The 20402-nt window shown below is 39.9% G+C and overlaps 1 protein-coding gene across 1 annotated transcript in view; it reads right to left on the reverse strand.

Annotated features, from left to right (window-relative positions):
• The window catches only part of SHB (SH2 domain containing adaptor protein B), a 360594-nt gene that overhangs the window by 204945 nt on the left and 135247 nt on the right, over window positions 1-20402 (reverse strand). Inside the window, exon 2 of the mRNA XM_082269003.1 lies at window positions 12666-12786. Within this exon, the coding sequence (XP_082125129.1) occupies window positions 12666-12786 (121 nt within the window). The remainder of the gene's footprint in view (window positions 1-12665; window positions 12787-20402) is intronic.

The raw sequence follows: 20402 nt of genomic DNA on the forward strand, positions 1-20402 counted from the left end.
AGAGCCCCTAGGTAGAGGACACCTCTTGCAGGACTGGACCCAGGACCCACACACACTGCTCCAGGCCTCTGTCTATTTATCGACTCCCCAGCCACCTATTGGACACCTCCCCAGGGATTGGCTGGATCCTCATAAATATTCAAGCTGCCTGTCATTCATTTCACTGTGATTCCAGAACCCTCTGGAGATCAGGGGGAAATAAGACCAGCATCATGTGAAACATTGAGCATGCTTAAGAAATCAAGTACTCTTTCACTGGCTACAGAAGCGCAAAACTAAGTTTGACTGACAACCTATTCCCCCAACTACAAAAGTAACATACAACTTAACATAAAATGTTTATTATACAGGATTTATATAGTGCCACTAGTTTGAGTAGCACTTTACAAAGTATTCTCTTAACAGCTGCTAATTGCTGTTTAGTTTGCAACTAATGAAGTTCAACTTTAAGGTAGACTCAGACAGTGTTAGTTAGCTACTTGTGTATTTTTTTTTTTTATCTTTAGGTTTATATGAAAATGAGTAACAAGCAGAGGTGAAAGGGAGCTCTGACAGTGTAGGAATTAAAACCATTTATTGGGTGAGCAATATTAAAATCACTCAAGTGGAAATGCACCCACAGAAATGCAGGAGCAGAGAGCAGCCACAGTGGAGACTCATCAATATGGAGTCCAGTAGGTCACAGCTCCCAAGCAGGAAGTGAGTCAGTGTCTTCATCTCTGACCGGTGCACTAGTAAAGAGCACGTGATTTGTGCTGGACCAGGTGGAAGCTGAAGGGTGAACATGGCCAATCACTTCCTCACCACCAGGACAAATGGAATGAGTTTTGAGGAGGACCTACCCTTCCTCAGTTGATATGTTTGCCTATGCTTATTAATTATATTATAACAGCTGGAAGCACTGGTATTATGTAAGAGATTTGAACACCTTGAAGGCATTTTTACATAGGTTTATCCTTTAGTTTAGGTTTATGCAAGACTCTTGTTCATATACAAGTAATTAGTAATTTCTGGGCATAAGACCTGCAGATGATTTACAGTACTTTAACCATGTGAAGCTTGTCAATCTCAGACAAACCTACAGTGCCCAGGAGTGGTCTGAGAAACAAGGCTCTAAATGGGTAAAAAAACCTAAAGGTGCCAAATGAAAAGTAAGGGATGAAAATTGAGGAAAACAATTGGTAAATGACAAAACTGATGATGTATACTAACAGTTAAAAGGTTTGTGTAGGATAGTCCAAAGTGCTGAACATAGCTAAAGAGGCTGATGAAGAAGCCAACTAGCTTTTAAATGTGTCCCATGTCTACAACGCATGTATCTTTAGTAACTTTGGGGATTCCAGTCCTAAGTTGAACACCGATTGCAGCTGCAGTGACAGCAACTTCCTCCATCTTTAGCACTCTTCATTCTCAGCCAGTGGCCAAGGCTGGTGGTTCTCTGGCTGCCCCTTGGACTTTCCTGGCTCCCAGGTCACCTTTATGCCATGCCCTAACACATGCGTACTCTTGTGAGTGCATTTTTATTTTTCAATAATTTGTCATATATTCTATTTTAATGCTAGGTCCCCTTTATGCCATGCCCTACACATGCGTACTCGTGTGAGTGCATTTCTATTTTTCAATAATTTGTCATATATTCTATTTTAATGCTAGGTCCCCTTTCTGTCATGCCCTACACATGCGTACACTTGTGAGTGCATTTCTATTTTTCAATAATTTGTCATATATTCTATTTTAATGCTAGGTTCCCTTTATGCCATGCCCTACACACACCTACTCTTGTGAGTGCATTTTTATTTTTCAATAATTTGTCATATGTTCTATTTTAATGCTAGGTCCCCTTTATGCCATGCCCTACACATGCGTACTCTTGTGAGTGCATTTTTATTTTTCAATAATTTGTCATATATTCTATTTTAATGCTAGGTTCCCTTTATGCCATGCCCTACACACACCTACTCTTGTGAGTGCATTTTTATTTTTCAATAATTTGTCATATGTTCTATTTTAATGCTAGGTCCCCTTTATGCCATGCCCTACACACACCTACTCTTGTGAGTGCATTTCTATTTTTCAATAATTTGTCATATATTCTATTTTAATGCTAAGTTCCCTTTTTTTTGCCATGCCCTACACATGCGTACTCTTGTGAGTGCATTTCTATTTTTCAATAATTTGTCATATATTCTATTTTAATGCTAGGTCCCCTTTATGCCATGCCCTACACACACCTACTCTTGTGAGTGCATTTCTATTTTTCAATAATTTGTCATATATTCTATTTTAATGCTAGGTTCCCTTTATGCCATGCCCTACACACACCTACTCTTGTGAGTGCATTTTTATTTTTCAATAATTTGTCATATGTTCTATTTTAATGCTAGGTCCCCTTTATGCCATGCCCTACACATGCGTACTCTTGTGAGTGCATTTTTATTTTTCAATAATTTGTCATATATTCTATTTTAATGCTAGGTTCCCTTTATGCCATGCCCTACACACACCTACTCTTGTGAGTGCATTTTTATTTTTCAATAATTTGTCATATGTTCTATTTTAATGCTAGGTCCCCTTTATGCCATGCCCTACACATGCGTACTCTTGTGAGTGCATTTCTATTTTTCAATAATTTGTCATATATTCTATTTTAATGCCAGGTTCCCTTTATGCCATGCCCTACACACACCTACTCTTGTGAGTGCATTTCTATTTTTCAATAATTTGTCATATATTCTATTTTAATGCTAAGTTCCCTTTTTTTTGCCATGCCCTACACATGCGTACTCTTGTGAGTGCATTTCTATTTTTCAATAATTTGTCATATATTCTATTTTAATGCTAGGTCCCCTTTATGCCATGCCCTACACACACCTACTCTTGTGAGTGCATTTCTATTTTTCAATAATTTGTCATATATTCTATTTTAATGCTAGGTTCCCTTTATGCCATGCCCTACGCACACCTACTCTTGTGAGTGCATTTCTAATTTCCAATAATTTTTCATATATACTATTTCAATGCTACACAATTGGGTAGCACTGTTTACTTTGTTTTCTTCAGACTTTAACCATGCTCCTTTAAGCCATGCCCGATCTTTAGGGTAATTTAGTCACACCCATTTTAAACACAGTGTCCTATCCATCCCAAAGTGTCCCTCTTTCTCAAGTTCCAAAGTTGGGTCTTATGCATGAAGACTGGGCCTACTGTGTCTTACAACAACTACTGCGGCAGCCCATACATGCCTACCTAGCATACTTCTGTCTCATATTTGGACAGGGTGGGCCACCTTGCTGTGCTAGCACTTAAAACACAGGAAATTCCTGAGCGTTCTATATTATTTTTTATTACTTCTTCTCAGCGTGTTCCCATCCAGAATATCCAAAACAAATACCATTCATCTGAATAAGAGGAAGCTATTTATCACAAACATCTTAGGCGAGGAACAGAACCGTGCTATGCTCCCCTGAGGGAGAATTCAGTGACAAGTAGTACTAGTCTGAGGCACTTGCTGCATGATACGATGATATAAGAATGTAGCTGTGTGATTGTTTTAAATATGGATGAATAATTACAAGTTACTCACTGGTAATTACACCTGTTCTGAAAAAAATAACAAACCACAAATAATTTGATATAAAAATGGACCTGGAACTTACACAAGCAGTGCATTAGACCTATATTTTAACAGACAGAAGAAGATCATACAATGTCTTATAGCAATACACAGGCTGTCCATAAACATTTCTTTTTACATTTGTATGAAGCTGATATTATCTGCTTCATGAGTCTGCAAACAACATAATGGACAACAATCTTTGATGCCAGAGACAGATTTAGATTTTACAGATCAGTTTCTGACACCTTTTGTCCCTGACAACAAGCGTCATTTATCACTAGGGGGCTGTTTTCTCTTTTTTATACAGATTTAAACATTGTTAAAGAGTACTAAGGGAGTCATATGCATGGCAGAAAGTGTTAACAAACAACAATAATCACTTACCTAAAATGCTATATTAGTATTCATGAAATATTTGTTCTTGATATGCAAATATGTGCATATTCACAGTCTATCCCTGCTGTTTTTTTTTTTTTTTGTATCTTCGATTCTTCTTAACAGTCAGCAAAACAACCAGCAGGGAAGGGGGAAGAAGGGCTGAGCCAGAGTGAAAGAACACATTTCTGGGCACCCTTTAAATATGCATTGTCTAGAGACGGAGTACAGGCTATACAGGCCAACAAATTACACCATAAAACTATATATTATGCAGGTGAAAAACACAAGGTACGGGTAGGAAGGATTAGAATGCCTAGAAAGAAACAATTGAGAATTGAAACTTTACTTTAACTTTAGCTATGCTTTAAAGGGGCTCTAAACCTTTAAGGTTTTTGACCTTAATGCATTCATTGTATCGAACAATCCAGCAATGCATAGGAGAGCAGCGGGTCTCTCAGCATTGTCCCTTACTGAAGTCCGCTCTCTGCTGATGTCACAGAAGTCGGTCCAGGCACCACATCATCACAACCACAGAGTCGGGATCCGCCAGTTGCCTGGACCGACACCCGGCTCAGCCTCTCAGCGAACCGCTGAGAGCCAGAGCAGGCCACTTCCTGCCCCTCCACAGTCCAGCTCTCTAGTGAGCGAGGAGGGGGCAGAGCAGAGAGCTGCTGCTCTTATTTAATAAGATAAATAATAACCTATTCAATTTTTTTTTTTTACTCATGGGAGTATATAAGGAGTTTGGAAATTGTACAGAAATGCTTAAAAAATGCATTAAAATTTAACAAAACCCATTAGATTTTAGACGACTAAAATAATTTTAGTCGAGTAAAAAGATTTTAGTCAACTAAATAGGACTAGAACTAAAACAGTTGCAGATGACTAAAATGCGACTAAAACTTAAAATGAAATTGAAATTTGATGCCAAAATTAACACTGGTAGGGGATTGCAGAAACCTTTTATTATCAAGCCAGTTTCAGGTACCGTATTTTTCAGTGTAAAAGACGCTACTTTTTGCTAAAATCGTGATGCTGAAATCCGAGGGGCATCCGATAAATGGACAGTCAGCAGAATAGCGTGGGTGCGTAGCTGCCCATACCCTGTCAAAGAGGCTTCCTCCAATCGCGAGCTTTGGACGTCAGCTATTGCCGTAAAAGGTGGAGAATGTGCAGATGCGATCTCGTTGGAGGTGGAGAGTGTGCAGATGCGAGAGAGAGAGATGCGAGAGAAAGTTCTGAGCCCAGATGTCACAAAATAAAAAAAATGAATACTGGTAAGCGATTGTCTTAGTCTGCAAAATTCAAACTTAATGTAATTAGCTATGCAAAAGAGCATGGCAATAGCAGTTGAAGAAATTGAAACTGATGAAGAAGAGAACAGTGATGCAGCAGAGGCTGAATAAAGTGATATGCTGCATAATATAGTATGATTATGTAAACTTTACCTGCAGTACTGGTAATTACTAAATAAAAATGTGTCCAAAAATGTGTCCTGCTTTATATTTAAAATATTGATTTCTTACGTTTGGGTTGGAAAAGTGGAGGGCGTCTTATACATGGGGGCGTTCGTATCGAACAATCCAGCAATGCACACAAGAGCAGCGAGTCTCTCAGCATTGTCCCTGACTGAAGTTCGCTCTTTGCTGACATCACAGAACCGCTGAGAGCCAGAGCCGGCCACTCCCTGCCCCTCTACAGTCCAGAGCGCAAGTGAGTGAGGAGGTGGCAGAGCAGAGAGCTGTCCGAACCAAGCGATTAGTGGTGTTTGATCGCTCCGGTCTCAGTGCAGAGGCACCGGGGGACAGATGCAGCATCGGACCGATAGTGCATCCACCTAGGTCAGTATGATTGGGGGAAAAAACCAAATCCCATACTTCTCTTTTAAGGAGTGTAAGAAATACATTAGAAACCAAGGAATACCCACACTAGGAAAAAGGTAAATTGGATGAGCTGGAATCTCTTTGTCAAATAAAGTGCTGTTTTAGAAAGAAATGTTGGATTTGTTGGACACAGATCTTGTGTATAGGAGCCTGACTACAGTTTAAGGTGTATGGGTAGCTTCATGAAATATGGCTAAAAAACAATTCGATGGGGGGGGGGGCGTCTTATACATGGGGGCGTCTTGTACACAGAAAAATACGGTACTTATACTTTGTTGCATTTAAAAAGACATTTCATTATTTTGTACTGTACAGCTTTATAAAGTGTCAAGTATAAAGATTTGCATACTCTCTAAAACATGGCTGTGCTTTTCTAGCAAACATTGAAAAAGCGTGCCTACAGTAACCTGGATGTCAATAAATTTGCACAAGCCAGGCAGTCTGACTTTCCCACAAATTCTATTAAAGTGTAATATTTCCACAGTATGAACCATCCTGGTTACATACAGTTTACTCAACCTTTCCATATACTCGCTGATGCTCCATGACTAATAACAGTTATGCAGAATATACATCGTAACACTAAACTCCAGCTGCTAAACACATTAGAAGAGCCTTTTCCAAGGGTATATTTGTCTACCGCTGTGAAATGTAATTAAACATTGGCAACTATTGTTCTGAGAAGGAACACTGCTTTGTGTTTCTGTATATTCCTTATAGAGCTTTCTTATATTCCAACATTTCATTTGAAAAAAAAAAAATATATATATATATATATACCAAGGATTCAGAGTGAAAGCTAACACATTCTCTACTTTGGCAAGTTAAAGTATAACTAAAGGCAAAACTTTATTTCTAGTGTTGGATAGAGCGGAGAGGGATTAGAACACCCGTCAGGTATTTATTGCGGTCTGTGCCCCCGTTTAGGAAATTCACCTTCTGTATTTGTCCTGTTCACCATTATCATTGAAAATGAAAGTCAAAGAAAATCCTACATTTTGGGTTGTCCCAAGAAAAGTAATAGTGTAAAGTAAATTTGTTTTGAGAAATTTTACTGGAAAACGTCCAACTAAAACTTGGTAGGAAGTTGAAAAAGAAAGCAGGACAATGTCATGAAACATGGGAGTAAATCAACGAAAGAAAGACTTTAAAAGTTTGCATCCTGGAATGGCCAAGTCAGATTCCAGACCTCAACCCATTCAAGGTAATGTGGCTTAAACTGGATACATATGTTTACACAAAGACTGCCAAAGTGGCACACAAAGATTGCCAAAAATATCAATGAGCTAAAGCATGTTGTGCTCTAACATTCCACGTAAACATTGTACAAGACAGATTAGCAGCAAAGGAAATGTTTGGTACATGATATTGCTGCTCCAAGAGGCACTTCCAGTTCCTTAAATCCAACTCAAGGCATTAATGAAATTTCCATGTATTAAGCATCAATAACTTTACTCCTCAATCTTTGTTTCAGACACCTCTTCCTAAGCCATCATGCGGTGTAATGGATCAAAGTCACACTTTCCTCTACGAGCCAAGCTACCTTCTTGCCTTGGGGACCAGACATTTTCCCCAGGTCATTATCTTCTTCAGCATTGGTCCCCACACTGCCCTGTGAGTTCTTCTGCCTCCGGAGCTTATGAGAGAGGACCCAGCTACTGGAAGTTTCTTCTCCACCAACAGGAAGTGTCCACATCACGCAGGTAGGGATATGGACATCCAAAAGAAGGACCCCAGGAAGAAAACAATAGAAGAAAGAAGGATCGGGCCAGTGGCATCACGTAACCAGTGCTTCAAGGAATAAAATGGGAATTTAGATTTTTGTTTTTCATACTAGCAGTTAGAGGGGGTAAGAGGGAAAAGTACGAGGGAGGTTCCGAATATCATGGAGTTGGGCTTTAAAGCAATGGGTTCTTCCTTGCCTATACTGTTATTTTTAATAAAATATAAAAAAAGACGTACAAATATAGATGTTTGTATGTTATTTGTTTTAACCACGTACATAAACGCCCTGACGGCAAGTGGTTAATACCAGGATCATGGCTGCAGCCATGATCTCTGGTACTGTTTTTTGTAGCCGGCGATCAGCTGTTATGTAAAAGTGGGTGGCTTTACAGCTGCCAGATCACTTTTATGGCACTGGGAAGGACTACCACCCCCACCCCTTTCTACTGCCACTGGCCATGGTTCCTGCGCTTTCTCATTCCTCCAAGGAGTCTGGGACTGTGGTGAGGGGATGGGACAGCTTCCCGCAAAGATGGAGAAACATCCGTTCCTAGATCTCCTCTGTGATGAATGATCCTGGCAGCGACAAGGATTTCATCACTTGGGTTTCACAGCTCTCATTCCCTGGCTGTTACAAGTTGTTGTCTATTAGTGTGACTTATTAGAATACCACACTACATTTTAAAAGTTATTATTGCAGGCATACAGGTAAGTCTAAAAGGTTCAAAAAATATTTCATGCATTTGTAGTTCTACAATCTTGAGCACATATTTATCTGTAAAAAATACTGTTTGGCGGTGATGCCCTGTTGCCTATACTCATACAGTGCCTTGCGAAATATTCGGCCCCCTTGAACTTAGCGACCTTTTGCCACATTTCAGAGTTCAAGGGGACCAAATACTTTCGCAAGGCACTGTATGTAAAACCATCTTTTCCAATAGCAGTTTTCTAAAGCCTAAGGCTGGCCATACACTATACAATTTTCTTGTTCAACTTTCCTTTAGATTTACCAAAACCATATAATGTAGGGTCAAACCTAAACACTTTCAATTTGTATGCAATCAGGCAGGCCCTTGCACTACATAGTTTAAGGTAAATCTAAAGGAAATTGAATAAGAAAATTGTATAGTTTATGGCCAGCCTAAGGGAGAAATCGGACACAAACATACTACAAAAAGCAGAGAAGATTGAACACAGAAGTGTCTGTGCAGACTTTCAGAAGAGAAAGCAGTAAAAGCAATGAAAGCAAAATGGTAGAACAGGCAGAGAACTGTGAAGCATCGTATCCAGCAACCTTTGGTGGACTCATAAAAGATGTCTTAGCCTGTTGCCGTACAAAAGTATGCACAATATCAGTAGTTTTATACCTTAAATGGTTGTAAACGCCTACATATATCCAGTGAAATAATACACAGACATTAAACTACTAAACAGTTATGTTGTACCTGTTTGCTTACAGCCCTGTCTTCTCTACAGCCATTCAAAGTGGGGAATTTATAGAGCTTATCTGAGCTTTCAGAAAGCAGGGGGTGGGAAGCTAAAATTACACTCTGCAGAGCTCAGTGGGAGCTGATTGGAGGGAAGAGACACACCCCGCTTCACACAGCACACAGAAGCCAAGCTTAGTCTGTCAATCTGCTGGCAGTCCCTCCCTGGTCACCTTTTGTTTGTTGGTGTCAGGAAAACATGGCAGAAGGGATTCATGCCGATATCAGACCATCAAAGAAGCAGGCAGAAATTAAACGTAGTGCTCTGGATTGAGACAAGTAAACACTATGGAGGGATATGGTTTGTTCATATTTCATGTGTGAGATTTACAACCACCTTAAGGCTCGGTTCACACTGGGGCAGCACGACTCTGTACTACTTGGGGGGCGACTTGTGCATTCCCATGCACCATGACATCAGAGCGACTTGCAGGGACTTCACATAATGGTAGTCTATGCAAGTAGCTCCAAGGTCGCCCCGAAGTAGTACAGGACCCTTTTTCCAAAGTCGGAGCGACTTGTGTCGCTCCTATTAGAACGGGTCCTGTAGCAGTCAATGGACCGCGAGGGATCGCGACTTGTCAGGCTGACAAGTCGCGCTAGTGTGAATTGAGTCTTAGTCATTCTCATGTTTATCTCTACAATATATATCTGCAACAATGTATTTGAATATCCCCAAGCATGTTATATACACACTCTGCAATATTCCCATAAATAGGGTGGCAAGATCCTGCGGTAGTGACTGGTCATGTTTAGGATCTAGCTGCCATGTTGGAATTATGGCTGCAAGATACCGTGCATGCCTTCTCACCACTCATCCATCCTCCTACATAAGTTGTACCTATTTATCTGAAGTCTTCTCTTCTCTACATGCAATCTACAAAGTCTACAATTTATAAAGCTTGTCTGACTGTCAGAAAGAAGGGGCAGAGAGCTGAAATCACACTCTGCTGAGCTCAGTGAGGAGAGCTCTAAGAGCTGATTGGAGGGAAGGGACACACCACCCTTTACAGGAACAGAGCTAAGGCAATCAATCAGCTGGAGCTCCCCCTTTATCACCTTTTTTCTCTTGGTATGAGGAAAACTTGTCAGAAGTGATTCATGCTGATAGCAGAGGAATGAAGCAGCAGACAAAAGTTGACACATAGTGCTCTTAATTGAGACAAGTGCTCACTATAGAGGGGTGTGCTTTGTTCATATTTCATGTCTAAGGTTTATAACCACTTTAAACAGCAGAAAAAATAATACAGTCACCATATCCAAGGACAAGAAAACTGCAATCTATTACATTTCACAAAAATGCAATATACTGCGGCTTTCTTGTTCCTCGATGTGGTGGCTGCATTTGTTCCATAACAATCTTGTCAATCCTGCCAGGGTTTTTTGTTTATTAGATTTTAATTTACTTTAATTTCAATAGTAATAATTTTTCAATTTTTCAATAATAATTTTAATATACTTTAATTTCTGGAATAATAAAACCAATTCATGATTAAAAATTCTTACTTTCAATTATTTATTACTGCCACACAGCCACACCAATCCTAATCATATTGCCAAAAAAAAAAAAAGGATTGCATATGGAAATAGTATTCCGAGTTATTTATATTCTCTCATCACAGACACGCTGATATTTCCTGGAGACAAAAATTGCCAAGCTGGTCCTTATGCAGCGCATAGAAGCCAACTTATCTGTCTGTCAGTCAGATTGATCCAGCCAAGGACAAAACACAAGCTGGAAGCTGAAAATTATAGATGTGACTATTAATTTATGGCAACCCACAGTGACAGAACTGCTGCTTACAAGGAAATTGATAGCCCTGTCATATGTTTAAATCCACAAAAAGGCCTTGAAAACTGACATCTCATTTTCTTTGTTTTTTCTTTTTTCCTTTTAGCACTAGTGTACGAGATTTAATTATACAAGTCCTGTTTTACTGCACTCCTATTTCTCGGAAGTAGTAAATAATGGAAAACATTTTCTAATGAACAGTCTGCAATGATCGATTGCGATCTATGGTTTATATATGTTCTGACACCGTATTTGGAGTTTCTCTTAAGATAGTTTATAACACAACACTACGGGCTTTTTAACATCTGTGAAAAATGTGGATTCTGATCATCCAAGGCTAAAGAAGACACGAAAAGCTGTGATTTACCACTGAACTGCAGGAAACCTGCTAACTATATAGATGGAATACATATATGGGAATTATTGTACCTGTCAAAGGTTTTCTAATTCTTATCAAAAAGTCTTGTTATCTAGAAACCCTTACCAGACAGTGAAGAAGAAGAAGACAATTTCCTCCAGTAAAGTTACCATCATTAAATTATCTCATAGTCCAAAAATTATTCACATACACTTCTAAATAATCCTGTAATTCATATTTGATTAAATGGTTTCTTATAGTGTTTTTTACTCCTTGTAACATCCTCCACAAGCTACCAAATCTCTTCTCCTCCTCACTTCCATTGTTTGTAACGAGTAGTGTAGGTTAATTGCAGTCATGTACACTGCTCTATGTACACTATAATTGCTATAGTCCATCTCAGGAGCGGCTAAGAAATGGTGGCTACGTATATTGCAAATATTGCAACCCTCTGATAGGATGTTGGATAACAGAAGCAAAAGCAAAAAAAAAAAAATAAAAAAAAGGAATTTGGAGACTTGAAGGAGGGTAAGGGTAAAAAAAAAAAAAGGTCCTTTTTGGAGATAGGATTACATACTTGAATATAATTATATTTTAAAACAGAGTTCAAAAGCACTTTGGAGTGGAACTCAAGGGGAAAAAAGAAAACCTTTTTCGGACCTGTGTTGCCATTGACCAAGAGCTGATTGGATGCAGATCGACATACCTTTATCGGCCATTCCCTGGCTTCTGTCCGACCGCCTGCCATACACAGTTTCTATTGAATCCGCCAATTTCGCCCAATATTCAGCCTGTGTGTACGGCCCATTAAGGTGTAGTCCCTAACTCTAAACTATTTGTGTTGTGCTCCCAACTATGGGACATATAAAGTAATGCATAAATTGAGAAAAGGCTTACCTGGAGGCAAAAGCCCATATACCAGAAGCCCAACATTGAAAGCTGGAGACCGCCAGTGTGTGTCTGAAACAGTCTAGCAAAGCAAAAATGGCAGCAGCTCCGAGCAACTAAAAACTACCAAAACTGGGAAAGGCGCACATGGGCTGGGCAATGGAAGGCCCCTTTCACATGGTCAGACCGAATGGGTCCGTCTGTTTTTTTAGGTGGTCCCGCTTGGACCATCCATTGCCCTCTATGAAGCAGTGGATGTAAACATTTACACTGATCTGTTAAAAATGGGGGACGAATGGGGGATCGGTTCCCCATCCATCTGGCAGATTGGATGACAGTCAGATGTAAATGGACAGGCAGTCCGATTAGATCTGACCACCTATAGAGGAAACCGGGCTGTGCCCATGTCCACTCTGCACTCTGCATAAGTGGAGCAGACAGACCTGAACCAGCAGATCTGCTGGCGGAGTCCGCTCATGTGAAAGAGACAGTGTAACAACGTGTACTGTACATGAAAGATTAGATACATTTGTCTTACCTGTCATCAATCTTTGAGCTTCATAGGGTTCCATGTAGCCATTGTTTTCAGTTATCACACCTTTGTTCTTCTGTTGGTTTTTGGCATCGAAGGGATCAGAGTAGTCATCAGCAATAACAACCTGAAAGAAGAGGAAAATAATACTCATTATCTAAAGTTCACTACTTCTTGTTTTTGAAGCTGTTGGCAAAAAACAAAATAAAAGCTGTTTTTATGTGTCTGGAAACCTAGCGCATTAAAAAGGATGCACATCTGAAAACACCAAAAAATATGCAGGAGGCCATCCGACAAAAAAAAAAAAAAAAAAAAAAAAACTTGAAGAGAGCAGTCAGCATAGAAATATAAGAGCTCTAAAAATGACATGTTTTTTTTGTGAGTGCATATTCTGAAGCAGTCACCCTTATCCTTCACTGAATGCATGCTTCTTTCTGCACAAAGCATTGCTGCTGTGAAGATAGGATGAAGCAGCATGTACCTTCAAAAACTGAAATACGAGCAATGGAAGCTCCCATACTCGTATTCTGATATATTCACCCTAATAAATGATTTTTAAAAGGCAACTATAATGGTTTTGGGTCAATTGTATTTTACTTCTTTAGCCGATTTTTCTAATCACAAAATATACAAGTTTGTTTACAGAAAAAGGATACCCACAGCACTGTGGGTTATCTAAGGAGACACCACTATGCTAATACTTCATTTTGGGCCACACTGTCTCTTACTGAATCCTCAGAAGAAGGAAATGTTATTCTTACACATGCAGATTTTGTGGCCATCGGGCTGAACAAAAATAAAATTTGCAATCCACACTAACAGTGCTGATGGAGGAACCCCCCTGCTTGGCTATTTTGTTCTGATAACCAATGGTGTATGTTGGAATACCCAAACATTGGCTACATCAGATTGGATGCAGCTAAAAAATTCCACACGGATGCTTAAATTCAGAAGGAAGCAAATCACGCCATCAGCACAGCAAACTTTGACTAGTTTACCAGGAACCAGCTGAAATTCACAGTGCATGGACAGCATTACTCTTCAACCACAGTCACACTGAAGCTGTAAATGTTTCTATGCTTTTAAAATACAGGTAAAGGGAAGAGAAATTGGTTAGGTATTGTATAAGGCCAGGAGCCAAGCATGGAGGTACAAGGGGTAAGACGAAGTGCCTCCAAGATGGGCACCACCCACACTACAAAAGACAAATCACTTCACTACCGCATATAACAGAATGAACATTGGGAAGATCTAAATACAGTAAAAGAAAATGAAAATGGATGGGAAGAGAAGAAAATACAGTAATACCTTGGTTTGAGAGCATAATTTGTTCCAGAAACATGCTTGTAATCCAAAGCACTATATCAAAGCCAATTTCCCCATAAGAAATAATGGTAACTCAGATGATTCCTTCAATGGCCATTTGTTGGTAAAAATAAAGATATGCTGCTATCATAACCCATCCCCTCTGTTAAATAGCATTATGTGTCCCTGTGCTGTATACAAAAGATGACGATTTCTTCCAATACAGTACTGTATCAAAGCGTATCCCGGCGCTGACGTGATTACTCGGCTCTCTACTCCTCTCTCCTCCCCGGATGAGGTCAGTGGGAGTGCTCGGCCCTGCCCTCCAGGGAAAGCAGAGAGACAAGGAGTCATGTGAGCGCCGGGAGACGCTCGGATAGAAGGTATAATCTGCATTTTCTTTTATACAGCACAGGAACACATAACGTTATTTACCGAGCATGATTATCTGTAATAAACCGCTTTAACATTGTGAGTGTAATACTGCTCATAGATCAAGACAGTGCTCGCATATCAAGGCAAAATTAGAAAAATAAAAATGTTGCTCATCTTTCAAAAACGCTTGTAAACCAGGTTACTCGCAAAACAAGGTATTACTGATCCAAAAATGGTAAAAAACATGGCTTACAAGAAAATTCAATATGCTGCACAATGATCATGAAAATCTCTGCGTTGAAAAGTGATATTCATTATTTGGCTGTCTTTAATTCCATACAATTTTCTTATTTAAACATGGCACCTTCTATTCATTTCTGCTAGGGCTTGTCTGCTCTTCCTGTTAAAATACAGAAATTTAAAATACCCAACTCATTAGAATTTATAGTGGAATATTTTTCTCTTTTTACTATGACAGTTTTCCACCTGCCCGACATGGTTTTCCTTCACAATTACAGATATATTAAGTTCACTTGGATTATATGTTAATAATCACTGGGGCATATACATCCCGTGTGCCCCTGGCAACTTAAACAGAAAGCTGATTTTTTTAGTACATTTTACTGGCACCAGCATTTCGTTTAAACCCGCAGACCCTTCCAGCTAATAAAAGTATTATTACATTTGGTGACTGCAAAGCATGTTAACGCTGATGAAAATAGCAGTGCCTTTGGCTAGATTCAAAATAGTGTCTGCACACGAAACACAAAGAATGTCAACGTTTTCTATGGCAAGTCATCTTGGGACACTGTAGAACAAGGAAGAGGAGTTCTAGGAAGCTCAGGTCTATAGTTTTAGAGATGGGTAGCACAGTGATTAGCACTTTTGTCTTGCAGCACTGCATTAGGGCCACCACCTGCATGGAGTGTGTACAGTATATGGTCCCTGCATCTGCATGCGAGTCTGCTGTTTCCACCTTTAATCCTTTGATTTCCCATTTCAATCTGGTTTTAACACATCTGCGTTACATAAGAAGCTATTTGGTCGTGTAATTCTTCACCTTCTGCTGAAAAGTAATTTGAGCATGTAAAAAAATAAAATAAATAAAATTTGTCAAATATGGATGGAATTAATAATTTGGTAGCAGATTTGGAATGCTTTCTAGTATTAAAAATATAAGTAGACCTCTGACAATAACTGTGAGTGTCGGAGATGCTTTTCTGGTAAGCTAGTGAAGATGGCATGGCTCTCTACTCCACTCTTTCAGTGCTATATGGTAAAAACTTACGATTATCCATTCAGGCGTTTTGTTTTTTGGCTGTTAATAGTTATATAGTTCAGCCAATGAGACAGAATAGCTCTTGTGTGCAATAGTAAAAGACAAGGAAAAAGAAAAACGACACCAGTGGGAAATATTTAAGAAACTATACTTAAAGTCTGCAATGCCTAGGCAAGGTTGACGACATGGTCCTTCTGGCAACAGCTTAGGAATGCTGAGGATCCCAAATCTCAAGAAATTCTACATTACGCTGGAGTATCTTCCCATGAGATCTGTGATTCTCAACGTTTCCATGATTTTGCTAGACAGATCATGACATCACCACCTCCAGTGCTGAAGTTGGCCGTAATGGCTGGAATACACGGGCCGAATATCGCCCGATCATTCGACCACCGACTTATGAAAAAGTGTTAGTTGGTCGAAAACGTTGCCAACATACACAGGCTGAATATCGCCCGACCGTTTGACCGTCGACCATCGAAACAGTGCATGCGTGATGATGTTCTACAGATTTTAAATGTACGACCTTAACACCAACGTATAGAATATCGTTCGTTAGCAAACGAGACGACAGAATTTTTAGTTTTTTTCAAACAAAATTTTTCGTTCACAATATCGATATCGGTCACTGATGGCTGGGCATTAAAGAGTAGAATATCGGCCGATCCTTCGCTGAATGAAAATTTTTGGCCGATTTTCTTATCGTGTATTCCGGCCATTAGGCAAGTAGGGTTTTCTAACTTCCTTTCCCCACAGGTCTGTTTTTTTTTTTTTTTTTAATAGCCTATTTTGGTGATTTGAGATGTGATGTGAGAAGTGATGTGATAAGCAGATCTTTCATTGTAGTGTAAGGTTTGCATTTAGATCATCGGTTGATTTTGAGGTTTCAGCTCCTGTAGTTGTAGAGGAAAAATGCAGAGCTCCCAATTTTCTAAGATGGGAAAGAGGGACACTTTTGCATGGAAGGAAGAATGAATAAGCAGATAATGATTGGGTAAACCCAGAAGTCCCTTTTACCAATATTTCTTCTACATAATGGCTGTTCTAAACAACAAATTTAAAATTTTAGAGGATGGATGAAAGGTTTAGTATAACAAAATAGCTTTCTTATTTAAATAATACATTATTTAGACCCCGTTCACACTGGGGCGACCTGTCAGGCCGCCTGCCATACAGAAGCTGTGGACCCGTTCTAATAGGAGCGACACAAGTCGCTCCGACTTAGAAAAAGGGTCCGGAGCTTCTTTGGGATGACCTGGAGCGACCTGCATTGACTTCAATGTTATGAAGTCCGTGCCGGCCGCTCCGAGGTGAGGTCGCCCCGGCAAGTAGCGTCGCCCCAGAAATATTTACCTCTAGACTAAAAAGACGGACAAATGAGGTGGAAAGAGAAACTTTGTTTAAAATAAGAGACAGTTGGGAGCTATGGAATTGCTTTAAGTGATTAAATGCACAAGTTCTTATTTTAGTAGTAATAGATATATTTTTAACACAGCAGTTTTATATTGCTTCTATATCGTAGCCAAAGATCTGATGTAAATGTAGACATTATTTAATCTGTGCTTTGCATAAAAGAAAAAAAAATGAAAACAACATGAAGACATTTATAAACGCAGTTGTGCTTTTTTCACAGTATGCAAATGTATGCAAAACATTTGCAGCACTTAATCTTCCTGTTGCAGCTGAACTTTTGCGAGTGGCTCACCACTTCCTATTTTCCTAATCTATGTGCCAAAAAATGCTGGTCGGCTTTTGAAAATTTGTAAGGACTCCAAACTAGTTTGTGGCAGAAGATACTGATCTGTTAAATTATTAAAGAGTGATGTAGACTACTTCTTAAACTGGCGCAGAAGGCAGAATTTAGGTAAATTGGACACATCTGGGATATTCTGTGGCAATTCTGCAGCATTTATGCAAAACTTTGAGAAATGCCTAAGTGTAGCAATTCGGTCTTAGTTTGACATTTTTGACAAAGCTACGGGCTCAAAAGATTGTGCATCTATGGAGATGATTTACTAAAGGAAAAAAAGGCTGTTCACTTTGCAAAGGAATTTTCACTTTGCAGTGGAATTATCCCTTAGCTCAGTGCATTGGTCTCCAAACCGTGACCTGGGGGCCAGATGTGGCCCTTTGCTTGGCTTTATTCGGCCCTTGGGGTATCATTCTACACCACTTACACCATTGATGGGGCACTATTCCTCCAACTGATACCAAGAATGGGGCACAGTTTACTCCCACTGACACCAGGGCATTTTCTATTCCCACAGGCCACAGTCCAGTCCCCCAAGGCCTGAAGGATAGAAAACTGGTCCTTTGTTTAGAAAGTTTGGAGACCTGGCTTAGTGAATGAGGGGAAGCTCTCCTGACTTCTATCATTAAATCATGTCCAACCAAAAATACTTTTTTTTTTTTCCTTGCATGTGATTGTGTATTCTTTGCAAAGTGAATTTTCACCACATTTGCTATGCTAAGCAAACATTCCCTTGCAAAGTGAACTGCATACAGTATTTGCCTTTACTAAATCTACCCATGTGACTTAATTATTATTTTGATAATTTACATGAATATTTGGATAACTATTTTGAAATGCATGATTCTTATTGGAAAAAAATAATTGTCAATGCTTTGTTTGTGATTAGATGTAAATACCCATAGATGTGAGGTGACTCACCCAATCCAGCCATCGATATATGGCTTCTAAGGAAAAATAGTGAGTCTGCACTATAAGTGGGCCAAACAGGTATCTGCGGTTTACCTCCCCTGACCTTTAGTTTGCACTTATGCCTCATTCACATGAAAGAGGCCCACAGTCAGGACCAGGATCTGAAACCGTGACTTTTGCTGCATCAGGCAGTAGCTCTTCTTAATGAGCCACCCAAGATACTGGCCAGCATCCTGTCCGATTCCTTGGATACCCCTGCCTTGTTTCTGGTGAGCCTTGAACCCCTTGCTCCTCCCTTGAACTTCCAATTTAAGCAATGCCTTTGCACTTCCTGTTTGCCAGATTATTGTGCTCTGTCCAGCCGATTCCTTGTTTCTTTCCCTACCTGCAGCAGTCCTTATCTTCACTTGTGCTTGACCTTTGGTTTGTTCCTATTATACTTCTGCTTGATCCCAACCTGCAACCACCTGCAGCTGTCCTTATCTCCACTCATTATTGACCTTTGGTTTGTCCCATTATGCTTCCGCTTGATCCCAACCTGCAACCACTTAGTACCGATTGTCTCGTTTATTGACTACACTTCTGCTTCACCCCTACCTGCTACATCTGCTACTGGACCCTGGCTTGCTCACCTCCTGGCGAGGCGATCCTGAGGACCGCGACCTGGTACTAATATGCAGAAAAACCCATCTCCACCATCAGGAGCTGTGGTGAATTCTGGTTAGTGCTTAGACCCCAAGCCTCGGGTAAGCTTGTGTCATCAGCCAGGGTGACCTGTTTGTGTACTTATCAAGCTGGTCGGTGGAAGCCTCGCTACTGCTATAACTACTGGTCTCTGAGCCTGACCCCCTGACCGTGACAACCGTAGTCTGTGAATAGGCCTTAAATCCGTGTATATCCGTGTATATGAGGCCTAAAAGTAAAGTCGCCCAAGTTAGCTTATAAACTCAGTGACCTCACAGGTGTAGAAATGAGGTAAGAACTGACGTAATGAGCGGGCGTTACATTATAGCGAAAAGTCACAGTGCAATGGTGCTATTTAAATACCTACACATTGTAAACATCTAAGTGTGGTCCATAATACCTCTATTTGTACATGATAAATGCTCTTGAGCAATCAACACTGCTAGGGTCATTTCAATGCTTTCAGCTGCTACAACTTGTCACCTTCAGTAAACCAGGACAACAGGTATATCTCCATCCTGAGTTTGCCAAGAGAGCAGTTCTGTTTGTAAGGGCTTAATGCCTTTGCTTAGCTAATGAAAAAATAAACAAAGAACTTTGGAAAGTCAAGAGATGTGAGATAACAGCGAAAAAGAATACACAGCCCACACATTTTCTTTCCAATGGCTTTTAAATTAAGCAGCAAAAGAGCAATGTAAACACTACTTTTCTAGTTAGGCCCAATGGCCCCAGAATTGCCTTTTAATGAATACTTCCGCCTAAGATATTGCACACACAACAAAGCCTCAATTAACCACAATGCTGCTGTGTTATAAATGTAGGGGAACGTTGATTAAAAAAATAACCGTCGCAGTTGTGACAAGTGGAGATTAATGGCACTCTTGTATGCTATAAAATACTATAATATTCACTGCCTACACATAACAGCATATTACAGGCAATTTCTAAGAAAAGGAGAAAGCTCTTTTTTTAAGGCCTCTCTGCATACCAATGTGTAGGAATACTCAGATTCTACAGCCTTACAACAAAGACCAACCTTGCCCCTTGGCCTGCAGCATTTGGTGGAATGCAACCTGGCCCAAAAAGGGCAGACACATCTTTGTTACTATAAGCAGGGATTCCCGACTATCCAACAGACTAGTAAATCCCATATTCACAGGAAAGTAGTTCTAAAGGCAGAAGGTCTTTTATCCTAATGCTATCCATGCAATAAAGTGGATATAAACCCCATTCATTAAATTTGACCTGGGCACATATAACTGTAGTGTTTGCTTATCTCTCTCCAAAGCCCTAAGTGCCGTGTCTTTCTGCTGCTCCGTTTCTCTGTTATCAACATGATAACTTCTGACAAATTCTCAAACACAGGAGATAAAACCAGCTGGGGAGAGTGCATAGAGACAGATTAGCAGAGAGCTAGTCTATTCACAACACAGCTCTG

This window comes from Pelophylax lessonae, assembly GCF_965119305.1.
Source record: "Pelophylax lessonae genome assembly, chromosome: 1".
Lineage (NCBI taxonomy): Eukaryota > Metazoa > Chordata > Amphibia > Anura > Ranidae > Pelophylax > Pelophylax lessonae.